The 19,088-nt window shown below is 40.6% G+C and overlaps 1 protein-coding gene across 26 annotated transcripts in view; it reads left to right on the top strand.

The window, feature by feature from the left end:
- Positions 1-19,088, top strand: part of MAP4 (microtubule associated protein 4) — a 195,601-nt gene that overhangs the window by 66,673 nt on the left and 109,840 nt on the right. For 24 of the 26 annotated variants that reach the window (XM_073901117.1, XM_073901116.1, XM_073901123.1 and 21 more), the window contains one exon: positions 11,457-11,698. In XM_073901117.1, coding sequence (XP_073757218.1) covers positions 11,476-11,698 — 223 coding nt within the window. In that variant the 5' untranslated portion in view covers positions 11,457-11,475. Of the gene's footprint in view, positions 1-4,123; positions 4,212-5,980; positions 6,084-11,456; positions 11,699-19,088 lie in introns of those variants that run through there. The other 2 variants (XM_073901108.1, XM_073901109.1) reach the window with 2 other exon arrangements.

The following is a 19,088-nucleotide window of genomic DNA, read 5'->3' as shown; positions in this document are numbered from 1 at the left end:
CACACACACACACACACACACACACACACACACACACACACACACACCAACCCCCAGCTGCTGTGAGTGTTAGCAAGGGCCGTAGCATGTAGGAGCCATCTTTCCTAGAGAAGTCTGGGAAATTATGTCCCTTCCCTTCACATGGCTCTCAGCCAGTGACTGCCTCATGAGGGTTACAAAAACCTGGCTCCCTTACCTCATGGTGGGACTAGTTCTGTGGTGTGCTTGTGCTTCACAACTTCCCAGACAGGAGGCGTAGGCTAATCTTTAGCTGAAACCATAGTTTTGCTTCTCTTCCCTCCCTTACAGGTTTCTCCTGAAGGCACTCCCTCAGTAAATCACTTGTGTTAAGAATCCCTGTCAGGCTCTACTTCTAATAAACTCTTAAAGTACCTACCTTCTAAAAAGGGAGAATTTGATCTCTTTCTAGTGTGAAGTTTTACAAATTCTGTCTTATGTTTCATTTCAGTGAACTTTAAGTAGATTGTTCATTAATTCAGTAGCTCTCAATTGTGGGTGCCCTTCAGAATCAACACTTAAAAACTGAAATTGCCCAACTCTATTCCTGAATGATTCTGATCCAGTGGCATTTCACTTTTAACTCAGATCTTTACTTCTATTTCAGGTAAAGTGTTAAAAGTTTGGTTAATTATTAACATGAAAGATTCCTTTGACTTTTCAGTTTGCATGTTCAGTTTTCACTTAGTATTATTATTTTTTTTAACTTCTAGGCCTTTTTTTTTAACCCCTTCCCCCCATTTGAAAGCATCTATAAGGCACTTTTATGTTAAAGGCAAGTCATTTACTACCACCACTAAGATCTTTCTACAAAATGTCTGCTAACTACTCCTGTAGAGTTTATGCCTTCCTCTTTTCTGCTCAGAAGAGCAGGGCTACTGTACCCCAATGCTGATTCTGTGCCCAGGACCCACAGTGGAAGAGCCAGGAGGGTCCTAACAGCTAGGCAGATGTCAGCTCCAGCGAGAGAAGGCTGTGTCATGATACAGAATAGAACACACCCAGCAGTATGAATGTGCAGTTGAGATCCTACCAGGTGTTACTACTGTACTAGATGCCCAGGATAAAAGGTGAAAAGGATGTGTCCTTGCCATCTAGGAACTCAGAGTCCAGTGAGACTCTGGAGGAGACACACATTGTGTGTGTCTATGATAAATAATTACAGAATTATCAGCACAGATCCTCATTCTCATCTTAATTCAGTCTTTCATTTTCCTTCACTTTCACTGACATCTTAAACAATAAAATAGAGCACACTCTGACTCTGAGCTTAAGGGAGAAACTTCGCTTGGCTTGATGGAGAGGTTTTTCTTAAATAGTTCTCAAAAGCTAAGAGATGATCAAGTGTGAATACTTTTTCCCTTTACCCAATTTCCCCAACACCAGGTAACCTTAAAAATTACATAGTATATTTACTACTCCTTGACAGAAATATGTGAGCTGATACTATGGAGATTTCACATTTTAATAACCACAAAAGTTTTAATATTTATACAGTGATGTTAACATGATGGTGGTAGCTTATCCCTTCAACAAAATGCTATTTGTTTCTGCCATATTGCATCATGCTGTTGTGCTTTTCTAAAAGCAGAGAGCTATTTTTATTGCCCTGCCTAATAATGATAAGATGACCAGCATGGAGAGCTGGCTTGTATGGTTACTCCTTGTTGGCTTTCTTTTCATGATTGCAGACAGCATGATTGCTATGGCACAAAGCTATGTTTGGAAAGAAGAAATGAGGTGAATATGTTAATAAATGGTGACCCTTCAACCTTGAATATGTTTATTCTTTTTCCAGTTCTGAAGAATTTTTTGTAGTTTTAGCACCTCTGATTAATTTCAAATTAGACCTACTTTTTTTTTTCTTTTTTTAAAAGCAGGCTCCATGCCCAGTGTGGAGCCCATTGTGGGGTTTAAACTCAGGACCCTGAGATCTAGACCTAAGCTGAGATCAAGAGTCAACGTTTAACCGACTGAGCCACTCAGGCAACCCTAGACCTATTTTTTTTTTTTTTAAAGATTTTATTTATTTGAGAGAGAGAGAGAGCACATGAGAGGGGAGAGGGTCAGAGGGAGAAGCAGACTCCCTGCTGAGCAGGGAGCCCGATGTGGGACTCGATCCCGGGACTCCAGGATCATGACCTGAGCCGAAGGCAGTCGCTTAACCAAATGAGCCACCCAGGCACCCCCCCCCCTTTTTTAAAGACTTTATTTATTTATTTGTGAGAGAGAGTAAGCACATGCATGCACAAGCACAGGGAGCGGCAGGCAGAGGGAGAATCAGGCTCGCCTCTGAGCAAGGAGCCCAACTCGGGACTTGATCCCAGAACCCTGGGATCACGACTTAAGCTGAAGGCAGACGCTTAACCGATGGAGCCATCCAGGTGTTCCTACTTTTATTAATTCAGTCATACCATCTTAGAATTCTGTTTAGCCAGCCCCTTTGATTTATTTGTTGGTTTTTTTTTTTTTTTTAAGATTTTACTTATTTATTTGAGTGAGAGAGAATGAGAGATAGAGAGCACGAGAGGGAAGAGGGTCAGAGGGAGAAGCAGACTCCCCGCCGAGCAGGGAGCCCGATGTGGGACTCGATCCCGGGACTCCAGGATCATGACCTGAGCCGAAGGCAGTCGCTTAACCAGCTGAGTCACCCAGGCACCCTATTTGTTGGTTTTTGTAGTTTTAGCCCATCTTCTGTGTAAAGTAATCCACCAAGAGAAGATAGACATATTGCTTAGACATGGTCCTTCCCCTTTGGGATCTAGCAGTTGTAGGAGCCTCTGGCATATACAGCTAAGTATGGTACATATCAGACTGTACTGTTCCAATAGAAATACAGATGAGGTGTTAGTTCTCAATGGTGCTGGGAGAACAGATCTCAGAATGGAATCACAGAAAAGCTGATAGTTGAGGATAGTTGATTTCAAGACTCTGAGAAGTGAGAAAGGAGTGATGAGGATTTGTAGTGTGGAGAGCAGTATGAGCAAGGGCATGTGGTGATAATGTCGGTGATAGGCTTATACAATGGCAGCTGGTCTCGTGTTGACTAAAGTACAGGGAGAGAGCCTCCATGGCAAACCACTGATGGCTGTGGTAGGTCCTAGGGCAGGGCCCTGGAGGATTATGTGACCTGGATATCACACAAAGGAGTTTGGAGTGTTTTTTTCCTAATAGGGCTTGGGGTCCTTTTAAATCAGCTGAGATTTTTTTCCCCTGATGTTTAGGACTTCTCCCAATTGCTTTTATACTTTAAGAAGAAAAGGTAAGGCAAAAAAATGGATTTGGGAGTATAGTGATGTCATTGTGTCAGATAAAACAGAAACTATAAAATTCCAAGATTTTATCAATTCTGTCACACCCTGCTTGTGTTTCTGGTGTTTGCTGGGTCTCCCTTTAGCCTGATCCTCCATCTAGCTTCATTTATAAGTGACTTGTTTCTTCTGGTTCCTTTTTTTGTCCACTGTTAAAGTGAGGGAATTGGAGCCTAGATTATTTGAACTGGGTTTTCATAAAAGCCTTTAGAGGTCTTAAGTGTTTAGAAATAATTTTTGGAGAGCTGTAGGGAAACTCTGCTGAACGTGTTTGGGTCTTAATTAGACTGAGGAAGAATAAGTGGGATGAAGAGTTAACATTTTAAAAAACTTTTTCCGCCTACAATTCGGGGGCAATTAGGTATTGAGAATCATTTTAAGATTCACTTTTTTTTTTTTAAGATTTTATTTATTCGTCAGAGCGAGAGAGCACAAATGGGGGTGGGGAACAGGAGTAGGAGAGGGAGAAGCAGGCCCCCTGATGAGCAGGGAGCCCGATGCAGGGCTTGGTCCCAGGACCCTGGGATCATAACCTGAGCCAAAGGCAGATGCTTAACCATCTGAGCCACCCGCCCCTTAAGATTCACTCATTTTCTTTTTTTTAATTGGAATAAAAGAGAAGAGTTGCTTTTAAGGATGGTGATAGCAGAAATGTAAGTGCTGTGTCATTGTCGTCTCGTTTTGGCTCACGTTAGCAGACTGCAGCAGACATTCATGCTGAGTGGATCACATGGCTAACAGTGGGAGGTAGCTAGTGTAGGTGATTCATCTTGGAGAAATAGCTTTAAATTCACTGGAACAGAAATGTAGTGGGCAGGTGACTGTTTAGAGGTCCAAAATGCATTCGGTCAGGACTGAACACAAACTGCCTGGATAGCTCTTGTAAGTAAGCAAGCTAGGCTTTCAGGCTTGTGCTGTGAGGTTTTATGTATGTGAATATGTGTGTGCATGTGTATGCAGTGTTCTTATGTTTCCAGGACAGGGCTCCCTAAAATAGCAGTGGGAAAAGGAACTCTTTGTTTGGGGAACTACATGGAAGTAAAATTCATGTGCTCTTCCATATAGGAATGTCACTGGGCAGTGGCTTCAGCTATTCTAGTAATCAGGGCTTTCTCCTGTTGCTGATCCTATGATGAACGGGACAAATGGTGGTTCTGAACAGAACCCTGTGGAGCCTGCAAATACCATCAGTTCATAATAGTACAGCTGTTGTCCTTGAAGTGTGTAGGGGGAGGTACCTGGGGGTGGAGACTTTTGATATATTCTGCAGGGGTTTGGGGTTTATTGCTAGGATAGGCAGGATGTTCCTGAGCTGTGCCTTTGCCATTCTGGTTCTGGGGAGGAGCAGGAGAAGTTCAGATTCGCCTCAGGGATCACATGTGCCTGTGACCTGTGTAAGATCTTAGCTGATTCCCATACAGGTCCTTAATAAAGATTTCGTTTTACTTTGAATGAAATACCGTTCTGATTGAAAGTATAAATCAAACTAGTTTTCTAGTTAAATAAATTGAAGCAGAACACAGACAAATACGGGCCAGCTTGCTATGTAACAGACCTCTGAAAGGACTTCATTAAAACCCGTCTGAGGAATAGAGTCCCCATTTAGTAACTAAAAGTTTTCTAGGCAAACCTAAAAAATCTCATGTTGAACATGAAATCTTCGTGATGCGGGCTCTCTACCACCACCATGTCAGATTATAAATGGTCTCTGGAACTGGCTGGGATGCTGGGTTTCTTCCAAGCCTGAGGAACAAGCACTTCATTTTGGTCACAGCACTCTCACTGATGTCCTGGGATAGCAGCTTAGTGTTGGCTTCAGGACTCTCTGCCGTTTATATCAGTCATTTAAAAAAAAAAAAAAAAAGCATAGATGAAAATATTAGCCCCACGTATCTTTTTAGTTCTGTATCTTGTCCATAATTCACCCTCTACCCCCGTTCCCCCCCAGGGCTGACAGAATATCAGTCATCGAGAAAATTCAAGTGAGCATTATGAGCAGTCTTCTGCCTTTAAGAATTATTATTAAATGTTTATTGACTAAGTTGGTTATTTGGAACTCAGAAGCATTTCCCTTGGATAAACAGTGTTATAAATGATAATTTTGTTTCTCACCTCATCCAGGTGACTGTGAAGAAAGTTTTCTAAAACTGACAGGAGGTAATATTTGAAAAGAGCTTGCCTTTGGCATTGTATTACCTCCCTTTCTTTGACCTCCTGGGGCCTCTGGGACCACATACCCTCTCCCTACTTTGATACCTTATCCAAATCTGCTTTGTTCTCTGAAATGTTCCATGTTGCTAAATTAGTATTCTTCCTTTTCACACTAAAACCAAAAAGCTCACATACTTTGCATGGACTTGATCTGTGGGATTAAGAGGAAAGTTAACTTGATAAGAAATAAATTCACACTAAGGTGGAAAGAAGGACCTTCTGGGATTTAAGTCCCCTTACCCCCTTTGAGTTGTGAAATAGGATTCCACACTGTTAAAAAGAGCATGCTGGCTACCGCAAATGAATCTTGGTACAGATTTGGCTAATGTGACGGAGTGAAATGAAAATATGACTGTGGTTGTGAAAAGTGTTGCAGTATGTTGGTGGGAATTAGGCTTCTGTTCTTCTTTTTCGTCATGAGTTTCCTTGCTCCACTTTAGCTTCGAAGCAGCACCTTTGGGAAGGCGGAGGGGCCAGGGGGACGGAAGTAGATGCGGAGGACAAAAGGCAGCAACAGGCCCCTTGCAGACTGGATCGCTAATGGTAATGTCTCATCAGACAGAACGAGCACAGGTCTGTAGTGAGTGAGTGACTATAGGTAAGACTGACCTGAGATTCACAAGAGGAATTTGGGGACCTTAAAAAGTTGCCCCTACTTCTGTGTCTTTAAATTAGATATGAACACTAATCTCTATAGACCTAGAAAATAGTTTAGTAACTAATTCCAGAGTTTGTAATCTAAAGTAAACCATACAACAGAGGAGATGCTTTGTGACCGCATCATACCTTCTTATTTACTCTGGGTGAGTACATGGTTATTAATAGTCAGAGGGTAGTTAAGAGACCAAATTCTGTTCTGTGCTTCATCATCTCGTCGTGTCATTTCTTCTTGTCTTCGTTCACATATTTTCAAAACTCTTCTCACCAGATAGTTTCTCTCCACGCATGTAGTCAGAATGAAAGATCAGATGTCCAAAGCTCTGTGCTTAAAAACTGTGTGTTCTCTTGGTCCCTGGTTAAATAATATGGGGCTTATTTTCTGGCAGAGTGGTGTCAAGTCTCCTTTGATGTTAGCCAGAACTGGGTGGAGTTTCTTAAGTTCCAGTCAGATACACTCAAGCAGGGCACTGTGCAGCCATGAGTTTGTTTTTAGTCTCTCCCTTTGCCAAAAAGCTTTTGCCTTTTAATAAACCTGAACCCAGTTATAATTGGGAGTACTTGACATAGAAAAGTCACACATGGCACATTGAGGATCTATATGCAGTTTGTTTATTTCTAACTTAAGTGATGAGTCTAAATTATAAGCATCTTATAGAATAATCAACCTTAGGAATCATTTAACATACCACTCTCATTTTACAGATGAGGGAACTCAGCCCCTGAAGGTGACTCACTGAAAGCTTTTGAGATTAAACTGGTGCCTCAGTGAGGCATAGAAACTTCTGTACCCAGCTTTCTTTTTTGCTTCCTAGTAACAAATCCTTTTAAAGGTAAAACTTTATACAAATAAGAAAGGAATAGTATAAATAGTCAAGAAGAGATAATTTCTTTTTAGTAGGTAGTCCTCATTCACAAGGGTACATTTTTGGGTCTTCTGAATATCCAGGTTTAAGAATAACATTGCGTCATACCCTTTTGTCCATAGATTACATAACTCAACATTTTAAGGCATAATTGAATATTAAGTGACCTTAAATGGTTCTGTAAGTGTGGGATGAAATTCACCCATGAATTCATTAAAATCAATTCTGAAACACTTGCAGAACCAGTTTAACAAACATGTAGAACACTTACCGAATTTATTATACTTGTATATATTTTAGAGTAGAATAACTATAAAATTGAGCCATCTCTTCAATTTATTGAAAACTGGGGCTTTCTGGATAAAAGCCAGAAAGTAGATTGTGTGTGTGTGTGTGTGTGTGTGTGTGTGTGTGTGTAAATCATACTTCTATTTATATGTGGTGACAGGAGAGGAATATCTAAACTGTGTTGATACAGATGCTGGGTGGTTGGCTAAATGCACTCAGAGCCAAGTGACCTTCCTGCTTTCCAGCTGTCTAATTTTCTATCAGTTTTACCTTCTTAGGCTGAGCCTAAGCTGCTATTCATATTCCATGAACCGAATGTGAGCTCAGGAAGTGGTTTGGGAGGTTGCGGTGGGGGTGAAGAGGGAAAGATTACAGTGGATAAAAAGCTGCCCTTTGAGAATATGCACTCAGATAAATGAGATTGAAAAGATATTGTTGGTTTTGTCTGTATTTTTACCTGTGTCCTAAACTAAGAAGTTTGAGTGGATTGCATGAGAAAGGTGTCCTAGGTATGTATTATGGAAAAAATAGAGCTGTTGTTAAGGATGGTACAGATGTCCTTTCAAGTGCTCTTTGACCTTTAAACTGTCTAATTATAGACATCCTTTATTATTTTTGATTCATAATAGGTTTCAAATGCTAACTGGTAATGATAGTTATCATAAAAAAGGGAAAAGCAGTTACTTTTTATGGAACTTATTGACATTAAATTTGTCAGGCTTTTAAAAAGTTCTTTAATGAGTCATTTTTCAGCACTTTTCCAGGCAGGATCTGGAGAAAATCATACTTTACATGTAAAGTAGCCTGGGGGGCATACAGAATAGGAGTGCCCATCCATAATCATGTGCTGTAAATGGGTTAGATGTGTGCTACTGATGACTATGATAGGAACTTGTGTGTGGAGACAAAGTTGAAGATAGAATGACGGTACTCCTTGGTGTGTATTTCTTTTTCCTTAGTAAATTTTGCTGGAGAGAGGTAGACAGTGGTGGACAGTTTTAAAGGACAGCCTTTAAAAATGGCTCGGAATCATAGTAAATTTTTGCTTTTAAAAATTTGGGTTGACTCCATGAGATACCACCTCACACCCGTCAGAATGGCTAAAATTAACAAGTCAGGGAACAACAGATGTTGGCGGGGATGTGGAGAAAGGGGAACCCTTCTACACTGTTGGTGGGAATGCAAGCTGGTGCAACCACTCTGGAAAACAGTATGGAGGTTCCTCAAACAGTTGAAATTAGAGCTACCGTTTGATCCAGCAATTGCACTACTGGGTTTTTACCCCAAAGATACAAATGTAGGGACCCGAAGGGGTACGTGTACCCCAATGTTTATAGCAGCAATGTCCACAATAGCCAAACTGTGGAAAGAGCCAAGATGCCCATCGACAGATGAATAGATAAAGAAGATGTGGTATATATACACAATGGAATATTATGCAGCCATCAAAAGGAATGAGATCTTGCCATTTGCAACGACGTGGATGGAACTGGAGGGTGTTATGCTGAGTGAAATAAGTCAATCAGAGAAAGACATGTATCACATGACCTCACTGATATGAGGAATTCTTAATCTCAGGAAACAAACTGAGTGTTACTGGAGTGGTTGGGGGTGGGAGGGATGGGGTGGCTGGGTGATAGACATTGGGGAGGGTATGTGCTACGGTGAGCGCTGTGAATTGTGCAAGACTGTTGAATCACAGATCTGTACTTCTGAAACAAATAACGCAACATATTTTAAGAAAAAAGAAAAAGAAGAAGATAACAGGAGAGGAAGAAAAGGGGAGTATGTCAGAGGGGGAGACGAACCATGAGAGATGATGGACTCTGAAAAACAAACTGAGGGTTCTAGAGGGGAGGGGGTAGGGGGATGGGTTAGCCTGGTGATGGGTATTGAGGAGGGCACGTTCTGCATGGAGCACTGGGTGTTATGAACAAACAATGAATCATGGAACACTGCACCAAAAACTAATGATGTAATATATGGTGATTAACATAACAATAAAAAATTAAAAAAAATTTGGGTTGAGGAAAGACTATGTGTGTTAGTTAAGATTCTTTGGTTGCAAGCAATAGATGGACTAAATTAGGGAGAAGAAAGATGGGAAGGTTGCTCCCTTAGACTTGAGAAAGAAGACAGCAGGACAACTGAACAGCAGCCACTTGGCGGGTTTTCCATCCAGGATATAGTTATGAAATACTCCTTTTCCTGGTCATGTGCCCAACTCCACTGGGCTGGCTGTTGGTGAACATGGGGGGAGATAAGAATAAATTTCCAGCAGACAGAAACAGTAGCTATCATACTATGCAGCTAAGGATTTCTTTCGTTCTTTTAAGATTCATTTATTGAGAGAGAGAGAGAGAGCGCGTGCACGTTTGCACTGCTGTGCAAGCAAGGGGGGGGGTGGGTGCAGAGGGAGAGAGAGAAAATCCCCAGGCTGACCCAATGTGGGGCTCCATCCCAGGACCTTGAGATCACAACCTGAGGCAAAATCAAGAATGGGACGCTCAACTTACTGAGCCATCCAGGCGCCCTTAGGCAGCTAAGGATTTCTATTTGATTTACCTTGCCTGCTCAAGAAAGCTCATATGTTCACTTATCTTTGAGTCTCTTGGAGTCTCCATTAAATTAGACCTTTTGAAAGCATAGTACTTGGAACACTTTTTTTTATTTCCCAGTGTGCTGTGTATGTATTGGGAGCTCAATTTATTTCAGGCCCTTTGGCATTTTTGCTGCACTATTTCTGTATTTTCTGGGCCAGTCACCTGCAGTTTTGCCTGTAGTAGATTATGCTTTTTTTTTTTTTTTAAGATTTTATTTATTTGAGAGAGAGAATGAGAGAGAGAGAGAGCGCATATGAGGGGGGGAGGGGCAGAGGGAGAAGCAGACTCCCCGTCGAGCAGGGAGCCCGATGTGGGACTCGATCCTGGGACTCCAGGATCATGACCCGACCCGAAGGCAGTCGCTTAACCAACTGAGCCACGCAGGCGCCCCTATACTTCTTAACTTCAGGTTATGTTTAAAAATAGAGAGCCTGATGTTCTGAAAAGATGGTGATGTACATGACCACACGGAGGGGCTGCCACCCCTAGCTAATCAGGGAACATGTCTGTATTTTTCATGCCACCAGGGCTAGGTATAGTTTGGTCAATGGAGCTATCCACAAGAAATTCATGAAGAAGCAGTATTTAACATCAACAAAATAAATCTTTTGTCAGGAGAGGTGACTTCCTGCAATGTAACCTTTTTTTTAATGGGAATATAATGTAATCGGTATAGTCTTTTTTTTTTTTTTTAAGATTTTATTTATATATTTGACAGAGAGACACAGCGAGAGAGGGAACACAAGCAGGGGAGAGTGGGAGAGGGAGAAGCAGGCTTCCCGCTGAGCAGGGAGCCCGATGCGGGGCTCGATCCCAAGACCCTGGGATCATGACCTGAGCCGAAGGCAGATGCTTCACCGACTAAGCCACCCAGGCGCCCCTCCTTTTGTATATTCTTTTAAGAATTATTGTGGGACATGATTTGGAAACGTAGATAGATGAGATAGTTGAAAAGTTTATAAGACTTGAAATCAAAAGACCTGGGCGCCTGGGTGGCTCAGTTGGTTAAGCGACTGCCTTCGGCTCAGGTCATGATCCTGGAGTCCCGGGATCGAGTCCCGCATCGGGCTCCCTGCTCAGTGGGGAGTCTGCTTCTCCCTCTGACCCTCTTCCCTCTCGTGCTCTCTATCTCTCATTCTCTCTCTCTCTCTAATAAATAAATAAATTCTTAAAAAAAAAAATCAAAAGACCTGATTTGAGTTTTACTGGCTGTAACTTTGGATAAATTGATTTTTTTTTATACTTTTAAATTTTTTTATTAATGAAAAGGACGAAATGGCTCTTGCTCTGTCTACTTCCGAGAGATGTGAGAGAGTGTTTACTTCGGGTAAGACTGTTAACTCAGCTTTCATTTCTAATCTGTGAAATGGGGGAACCTCTTCGAGCTCTCAAGTTTTAGATTTTATTTCTTTTTTTGTTTAGAACACCTGAGAAGAGTTTCTAGGGATGTGTTTCCCTTTGCACAGTGCTCATCTTATGCAACTTTTTCCCCCCTTAACCAGGCATTTGCAGTGGTGCAAAATGGCTGACCTCAGTCTTGCAGATGCATTAACAGAGCCACCTCCAGAAATTGAGGAAGAGATAAAACGGGACTTTATTGCCACGCTGGAGGCAGAGGCCTTTGATGATGTCGTGGGAGAAACTGTTGGAAAAACAGACTATATTCCTCTCCTGGATGTTGATGAGAAAACCGGGAATTTGGAGTCAAAGAAGAAACCATGCTCAGATACTAGCCAGGTTGAAGGTAAGTGGTTAAGCCAAGCTACTGAGAAAGCAGATTAGGGATTATGCTTTGGGTCATAATCTTAGAAACTTTGAGGAAACTGAACTGAGTTTTTCTAGTATAGGTTGATCACTTTCTCTTTATCTAAATTTCTGTTAGAAACCAAAGATGTAGGTTCATTCATTACCCTTTAGTTGAGTGTGTGTTCATGAAAATGTAGATTACTTTTAATCTAAAGGTTTCTTCTGTAAAGTCTCAACTACTGTATAATCTGCCTAATTTCCTAGATTAACTGTCTGCTGTGCCTTTACTTGGAGGAAAGTAGCTTTGTAGAAAGTCAGATATATAAAATTCTGTGTTTACATCAAGACTGAATTTGGAATGGAACCAGATACCACTTGTCTTTAGGAGTAATTGCAGGTCAGGATTAAACCATGGATTAAATCTTTTTTTTTTTTAATTTTATTTTATTATGTTACCATACATTACATCATTAGTTTTTTTTTTTTTTAAGATTTTATTCATTTATTTGACAGAATTGATGGAGATAAAGTTGTACTATTACCGGGTTCTTTTAATATCAGTAGGATCTGTTTTATGCCCCCTCTTTCATTCATTATATTGGTAATTTGTGTCCTCTCTTTTTTCTTGATGAGTTTGGGTAGAGTTTTATTGATTATTGATGTTTTTAAAGATCCAGCTTTTGGTTTCACAGATTTTTTTTCCCCCCTATTTTTCTACTTTCAATTTCTGCTCATATCTTTTAATATTTCCTTCCTTCTGCTTGCTTTGGGTTGATTTGGTCATTTTCTGTTTTTTGTTAAGGTGGCAGTTTAGATCATTGATTTGAAACATTTCTTCTTTTCATAATTGATACAAAATACTGTATTAGTCTAAGGTAACTGGAAATTTGTCCCTTTTGTCTGCCTTCACCCATTTTGCCAACCCTCCACCTCCCACCGTTGGCAACCATTTAAAATGTTACAAATTTCCCTCTAATCATGGTTTTATATGTGTCCCATAGATTTTGGTGTGTTATGTTTATAATTCTAATTCAGTTCAAAATATTTTCTAATTTCCCTTCTGAATTCCTTTTGAGCCATGGGTTATTGAGAAATGTGTTAATTTCTCAATATTTGAAGATTTTCCAGATACCTTACTATAACTGATTTTTAGTTTAATTCTTTTGTGGTCAGAAGACATCCTTCGAAATTTCAGTTCATTTCAGCTTGTATGGTCCAGAATATGGCCTGTCATGGTCAGTGTTCTGTGAGCACTTGAAATAATATGATGCTGTTACTGTGTGGAGTACTCTTTTTATGTCAATTGAGTCTAATGGTTGACAATGTTGTTAAGGTTTGCTGTATCCTTACTGACTTTGTATCTACTTGTAATGATTTCTGAGAGGGAGAGATGTTGAGGTCTCCACAGAATTTTGTTGATTTGTTTCTTTCTCCTTTCTATTCCACCAATTTTTATTTCATGTATTTTGAAGATCTGTAGTTGACATACAGGGTTATATTAGTTTCAGGTGCACAATATGGTGATTCAGCACTTCCATATATTACTCAGTGCCCATCAAGATAAGTGTGCTCTTAATCCCCTTCACCCATGATTGTTACATCTTCTCCATGAATTACCCTCTTATCATTATGTAGTGTCTTCATTATTTTTGGTAATATTGTTTGTTCTGAAGTCTCGTTTTTGTCCTACTAATATAGCTACTGGAGCTTCCTTTTGTTTAGTGTTGACACGGTATTACCTGTCTGTATCCTTTTACTTTCAGTGCATTTCTTTATTAATATTTAATAAAAGTGGGTTTCTTGTAGACAGAATATAGATGGGTCTTGCTTTTGTGTCCAGTCTGAAGATCTGTCTTTTCATTGGTATTTTAGACTGTATTTAATGTGATTATTGATATGGTTGGATTTAAATCTGTCATTTTGCTAGTTGTTTTCTATTTCTTCCTTCTGTTCTTTATTCTGTTTTTCTTTCTGTAAAAAAAAAAACAAATATTGCATTAATTCAATATTTTTTATGATTTTGTTTTTAACTTCAGTATTGGCTTATTATGTATATTTGCTTTATATTTGGGGTGCCTGGGTGGCTCAGTCAGTTGGGCATCTGACTCTTGATTTCCACTTGGATCATGATCGCAGTGTCTTGGGATCAGGCCCACGTGGGGCTCTGCACTTGGCATGGAGTCTGCTTGGGATTCTCTCCCCCGCCTCCCCTTGCCCCTCCCCTTGCTCCCCTTGCTCAACCTTGGCGCTCTCTCTAAATAAATGAATGAATAAAGTCTTTAAATTAAAATTTTTTTTTTTTAAGATTTTATTTATTTATTTGAGAGAGAGAGATAGCGAGAGAGGGAACACAAGCAGGGGGAGTAGGAGAGGGAGAAGCAGGCTTCCCCGCGGAGCAGGGAGCCCGATGCGGGGCTCGATCCCAGGACTCTGGGATCATGACCTGAGCCGAAGGCAGATGCTTAACGACGACTGAGCCACCCAGGCGCCGTATTTGACCTACTGTTTATAGTGTAATCTCTTCCAGCTTGCTGTCCAGTAATATTGTACCACTTCATGTATAGTGTAAGATTCCATGCAAAACAGTAAATGTCCAATTCCTCTTGCATTTTTTGTTTTACTGTCATACACCTAATTTTACATATGTTAATAACCTACATTGTTACTCTTTTTTTTTAGATTGTCAATTATCTTTCAGATTAAAATTTGGGGAAATAACCTTTTATAATTCTAATTTTGACCATCTTGGCATCTTGGGCACTCTTTATTTCTTTGTATAGATCCAGATTTCTATCTAGTACCATACTTCTAATGCCTGAAAGAGTTCTTTTAAGATTTCTTTTTTTGGGAGGGCGGGGAATTTTTCTTTTCTTTTTTAATTAATTAATTTAATTTTATTTTTTTTAAAGATTCTATTTATTTGACAGAGAGAGAGACAGCGAGAGAGGGAACACAAGCAGGGGGAGTGGGAGAGGGAGAAGCAGGCTTCCTGCCGAGCAGGGAGCCCGATGCGGGGCTCGATCCCAGGACCCTGAGATCATGACCTGAGCCGAAGGCAGTCGCTTAACCAACTGAGCCACCCAGGCACCCCTTCTTTTTTAATTTAATTTAATTTTATTATGTTATGCTAGTCACCATACAGTACATTATTAGGTTTTGATGTAGTGTTCCATGATTCATTGTTACTTTTAACATTTCTTACAGCACAGGTCTTTTAGCAATGCATTATTTCAGCTTTGGTTTATGAAAAACAAGCATTCAGTTTTGGAAGATACCTCTCCAAAGTGTATATTCTTTGTGACTTTTTTCTTTCATTTAGGAAAATTAGTCTTCCCACTTGGATAGTTTGTGATGAGAAGTCTGTTATAATCTTTTTTTTTTTAAAGATTTTATTTAATTATTTGAGAGAGAGAGTGAGCGAGCATGAACAGGGTGAGGGGCAGAGGGAGAAGCAGACTCCCTGCTGAGCAGGGAGCCTGACGTGGGCTCGATCCCAGGACCCCAAGATCATGAACTGAGCTGAAGGCAGACGCTCAGCTGACTGAGCCACCCAGGTGCCCCAAGTCTGTTATAATCTTGATCTTTGTTCCTTTTTGCCCCTCTGGCTGCCTTTAGAATTTTATCTTTATCTTTGGTTTTTGGCAGTTGGAATATGTTGTGTTTAGGTTGTATCTTGGTATTTGTCCTGCTTGGGGTTCTCTGAGCTTGATCTGAGCTTTGATGTGGTTCATGAAGTTTGGAAGTTTTTGGATTGTTATCTTTTAAAATTGTTTCTTTGCCTTACTCTTTATCTTTTCTCCTGGGATTCCAGTGACATTTTTATTACATTTTGGGTATTGCTTCACAGCTCCTGGATGCTTCCCCCTGCCTTTGTTTTCTGTTTCATTTGGGTATTTTCTTTTGACCTATTTTCAAGTTCTCTGATTCCCCCCCACCTTTGCCCCCCAGCTTTCATTGAATCTAATGTGGAGCCCTCAGCACTCTTTAGTAGCTTCTCTGGTTTTAATCTCTAGCATTTCTATTTGACTCTTTCTTATAGTCTCTTCTGGCTCTCTGCTGAAGTTCCCCATCTGTTCGTGCATATTTTGATCTTTGCCACTATAGACTTTAACAATATTCATAATTATTTTAAGTCTCTTGTCTGCTAAATTTGAACATCTGGGTCATTTCTCAGTCTGATTGTTTTGTCTCTTGACAGTGGTTGTTTTTTGGGGGGCACTTTTTATGTGTCTCTTAATTTTTGAGTGAATGCTGGACTTCACAGGTAAAACAGTAGTGACTGAGATTAAAAAAAAAATTTATGCCTGGAAGTAGGCATGTCTTTTCTTTCACTAGGTAGTTAATATCAAGGGTTGAGTCCGTTTAGGCTAGGGCAGAGTTAGGTTTGAGTTTCGTTGTTACTATGATTGTCTTCAGTGCAGTACTGGCTTCAAATTCCTCTGTTCCTTGTGCTTAGAGCCAGGAGTGCGGTGCTGAAAGGTTTCTCTCGATGTTCTTGTTCCACTCTTAGCTTTTGGTCTCCCTGTGCACCTGTGCCCTTGAAGGGTGTTTGTCCATGTGCTAGCCCCTCCCTTATCAGAAAGGGCTAGCCTGGAAGTAGACAGGAGTTTTGTCATCTTTGGTTTTGGGTCCTGGCTTAGGCTTAATCCTGTGTGCATGTTGAGTCTTTCTCAGTAATATCCCTCTTACAGTGGGAGGGTCTTCTAATGGTATCCTGCAGGATCCTGGGTAAGACTTATGCTCCTCCCCTAGGGTAAGAGGATATTTTCTTCACTCTTTCCCCAGCTGCAGTGGGTCTTTACCCAGGACCTGGGGTTGACAGGGTTTGGCACTCCACCCCCCCCCCAGCAGCTCAGCTTTTGTTTGTGTAGAATAGAAGGGTGGCGTGGGCTAGGGAGGTCAGGGCTGCACACCTTTCCTCTAGTGGTGGCTTTCTCCCAAGTCTGCAGAAGGACACTTTCCCACTCTGCTTGCGGTCTTATGAGCATCTGGTAAATATCTGTACAGGCAGACCTGCAAGTGGTGTGAACTCACCTTGCGTCTGTGGATGCCAGGGACCCTATACTCTCATGCAACCCTTCACTTAGCCTTCAGCCTATCATTAAACTTTTTAGTTGAATTCTTCTTACCTGCTGGTGTTACACCGCACATCTCTCCCTCACATGCTCTGACATAGGACAGCCAGTGCTTATCTCCCTGTCTCCTGGAGGGCCATGTCTTGCTTTGGATTTCATTTTCTGTTTTCCTTTAGCAATGCTTCAACCACCTGGGACTCAGCTTAGGTGGGTGAGGATAATGATGTGGCAGCAGTAGATTTTCTTACGCTTCATCTTGGGTGACTTGTGTACCATTAACTTAACCCCAGAAGAGGAAAGTTTTTTAAGAAACTATTTTGCTTATAAAAATTATTACATTTTCCCTAATATTTTTAGTATGTGAATAACCTGTAGTTAAGTACTATAATTAAAAGTTCATTAATTCAGGGAAACTACTCTAGAAATTGATAACAGTGATTACTGCAGAAGAAGTAGCTGGCTGGAGTGTAGGGATGGGAGGGAGCCTTAGTTTTAGTTTATGCCTTTGGACCAGTTGGGTGTTGTATACGTGCATTTACTTATTAACCTGTTCAAAAAGAATAATATAAAATTTATAATTACAGGAGAACTAAATTACAAGTTTCTAATTTTTTTCATACGACCTTGTTTGTAGAAGGTTTGGTTAAGAATAAGTGGGAGAGGGGCTCCTGGGTGGCTCAGTCATTAAGCGTCTGCCTTCGGCTCAGGTCGTGATCCCAGGGTCCTGGGATCGAGCCCCGCATCGGGCTCCCTGCTCCGCGGGAAGCCTGCGTCTCCCTCTCCCACTCCCCCTGCTTGTGTTCCCTCTCCCACTGTGTCTCTGTCAAAAAATAAATAAAATCTTAAAAAAAAAAATAAGTGGGATTAGGAGAGGTGACTGGAGACATTGAGGAAGAAAGGAAAAGAATTTCTTAATTTGGTCTTGCAGAGATCTGGGGCAGTGAGTACACTCTCAGTGAATGGGGGCTTCTCTACTGTGAGTCTGATTTTTATAGATTATCAGATTGATGGATTTTGCCCAAAGGATAGGTTTTGTGTTTGTGTTTTGCTTGGAGAACGTTCTAAGTAGATGTTTTTTCTTCTGAATACTTCTTCAGAAGTGATGGAAGGGCCCTAGACTTCATTATTTCATGTTTAAACTTCATTACTTCATTATTTCATGTGCATCCAACTTTAAGTTTGATTTTGTTATTGGATGAGATTCAGTAAATTATCACTGGAGCTCTGGATGTGATTTTGCAGCAGGCTCAGGCAGGCCAGCCAGAGGAAATTGATCAACCACTTTCTTGCATCTAGGATAGAAAGGGCAGTTGAATGGGTTACATGTAAAGAACTTTTTGGATAGTGGTGTTTCTATTTCTTTTAATTCTCACATGCCCACCCTAATTGCCCTCAACTTAAAAAGAGGGGTAAGCAAGCAGGCTGCCTTTAAGATACTTAACACAGAGTAGCAAAAGTTGCTCCCCACTCCCCACCACGCACAGTTCCTGCCCCAGACCTGGAAACAATGTTATTTTTCAAGCCTTGTTACTACTGGATTTGTCATTGTTTTTAGGTCTTTTTGTGAATACTATACTCTTTTCCATTTTACCCCATTCAGTTTTGTTTCCATGAGTATTTTTATTTTCTTATTGCCCCCATAAAACGTCTAAATAGCCAAACACCTTGAAATAAAACTGGTATCATATTACTTCTAAAATGCCTGTCACCTTGGGAAACAGTTCTCAAAATACTTCTTCGGATATATGAATTGATTTTTTTTCTTCTTTGGAGATGTTATCTAGATCAGCTCTATGTGGCTCTCTTTTCTAGGCCAGGGAAACAAAAGACAGCTTTCTCATATATGAATAACAGAACAATCATACTTTTGTGACTTATTCAAAACATTGTCGTAGATGTTTGAATGAGCATCAGCACATTGTTGATGCTTAGACACAAATAATTGGCAAATTTGTGAACAAGTCACTTAATTTTTCTGAACTCTGTGCTTAGATAGTTCTGCTTGTGGGAGTGAGAGAATATCTTCTCCCCAGCATTCCAGGAGGTTTTCACGGCTAAGAACTTGTTTCTATTAAATTTATTTTTAAAGATTTTATTTATTTATCCAAGAGAGAAAGAGAATGAGAGAGAGAGAGAGAGTGGGGAGGGTGAGGGGTAGAGGGAGAAGCTAACTCCTTGCTGAGCAAGGAGCCGGATGTGGGACTCCATCCCAGGACCCGGGATCACAATCCGAGCCGAAGGCAGACGCTTAACCACTGAGCCACCCAGGTGCCCTCTATTAAATGTTTTAACATAGGACAGTGGTTCTCCAAG

The sequence above is a fragment of the Callorhinus ursinus genome, unplaced genomic scaffold (assembly GCF_003265705.2).
Source record: "Callorhinus ursinus isolate GAN/ISIS: 27379988/994484 unplaced genomic scaffold, GSC_fseal_2.0 scaffold15, whole genome shotgun sequence".
Classification (NCBI taxonomy): Eukaryota; Metazoa; Chordata; class Mammalia; order Carnivora; family Otariidae; genus Callorhinus; species Callorhinus ursinus.
The sequence above is the reverse complement of the archived record's forward strand: the minus strand, read 5'-3'. Positions and strand labels throughout refer to the sequence as shown.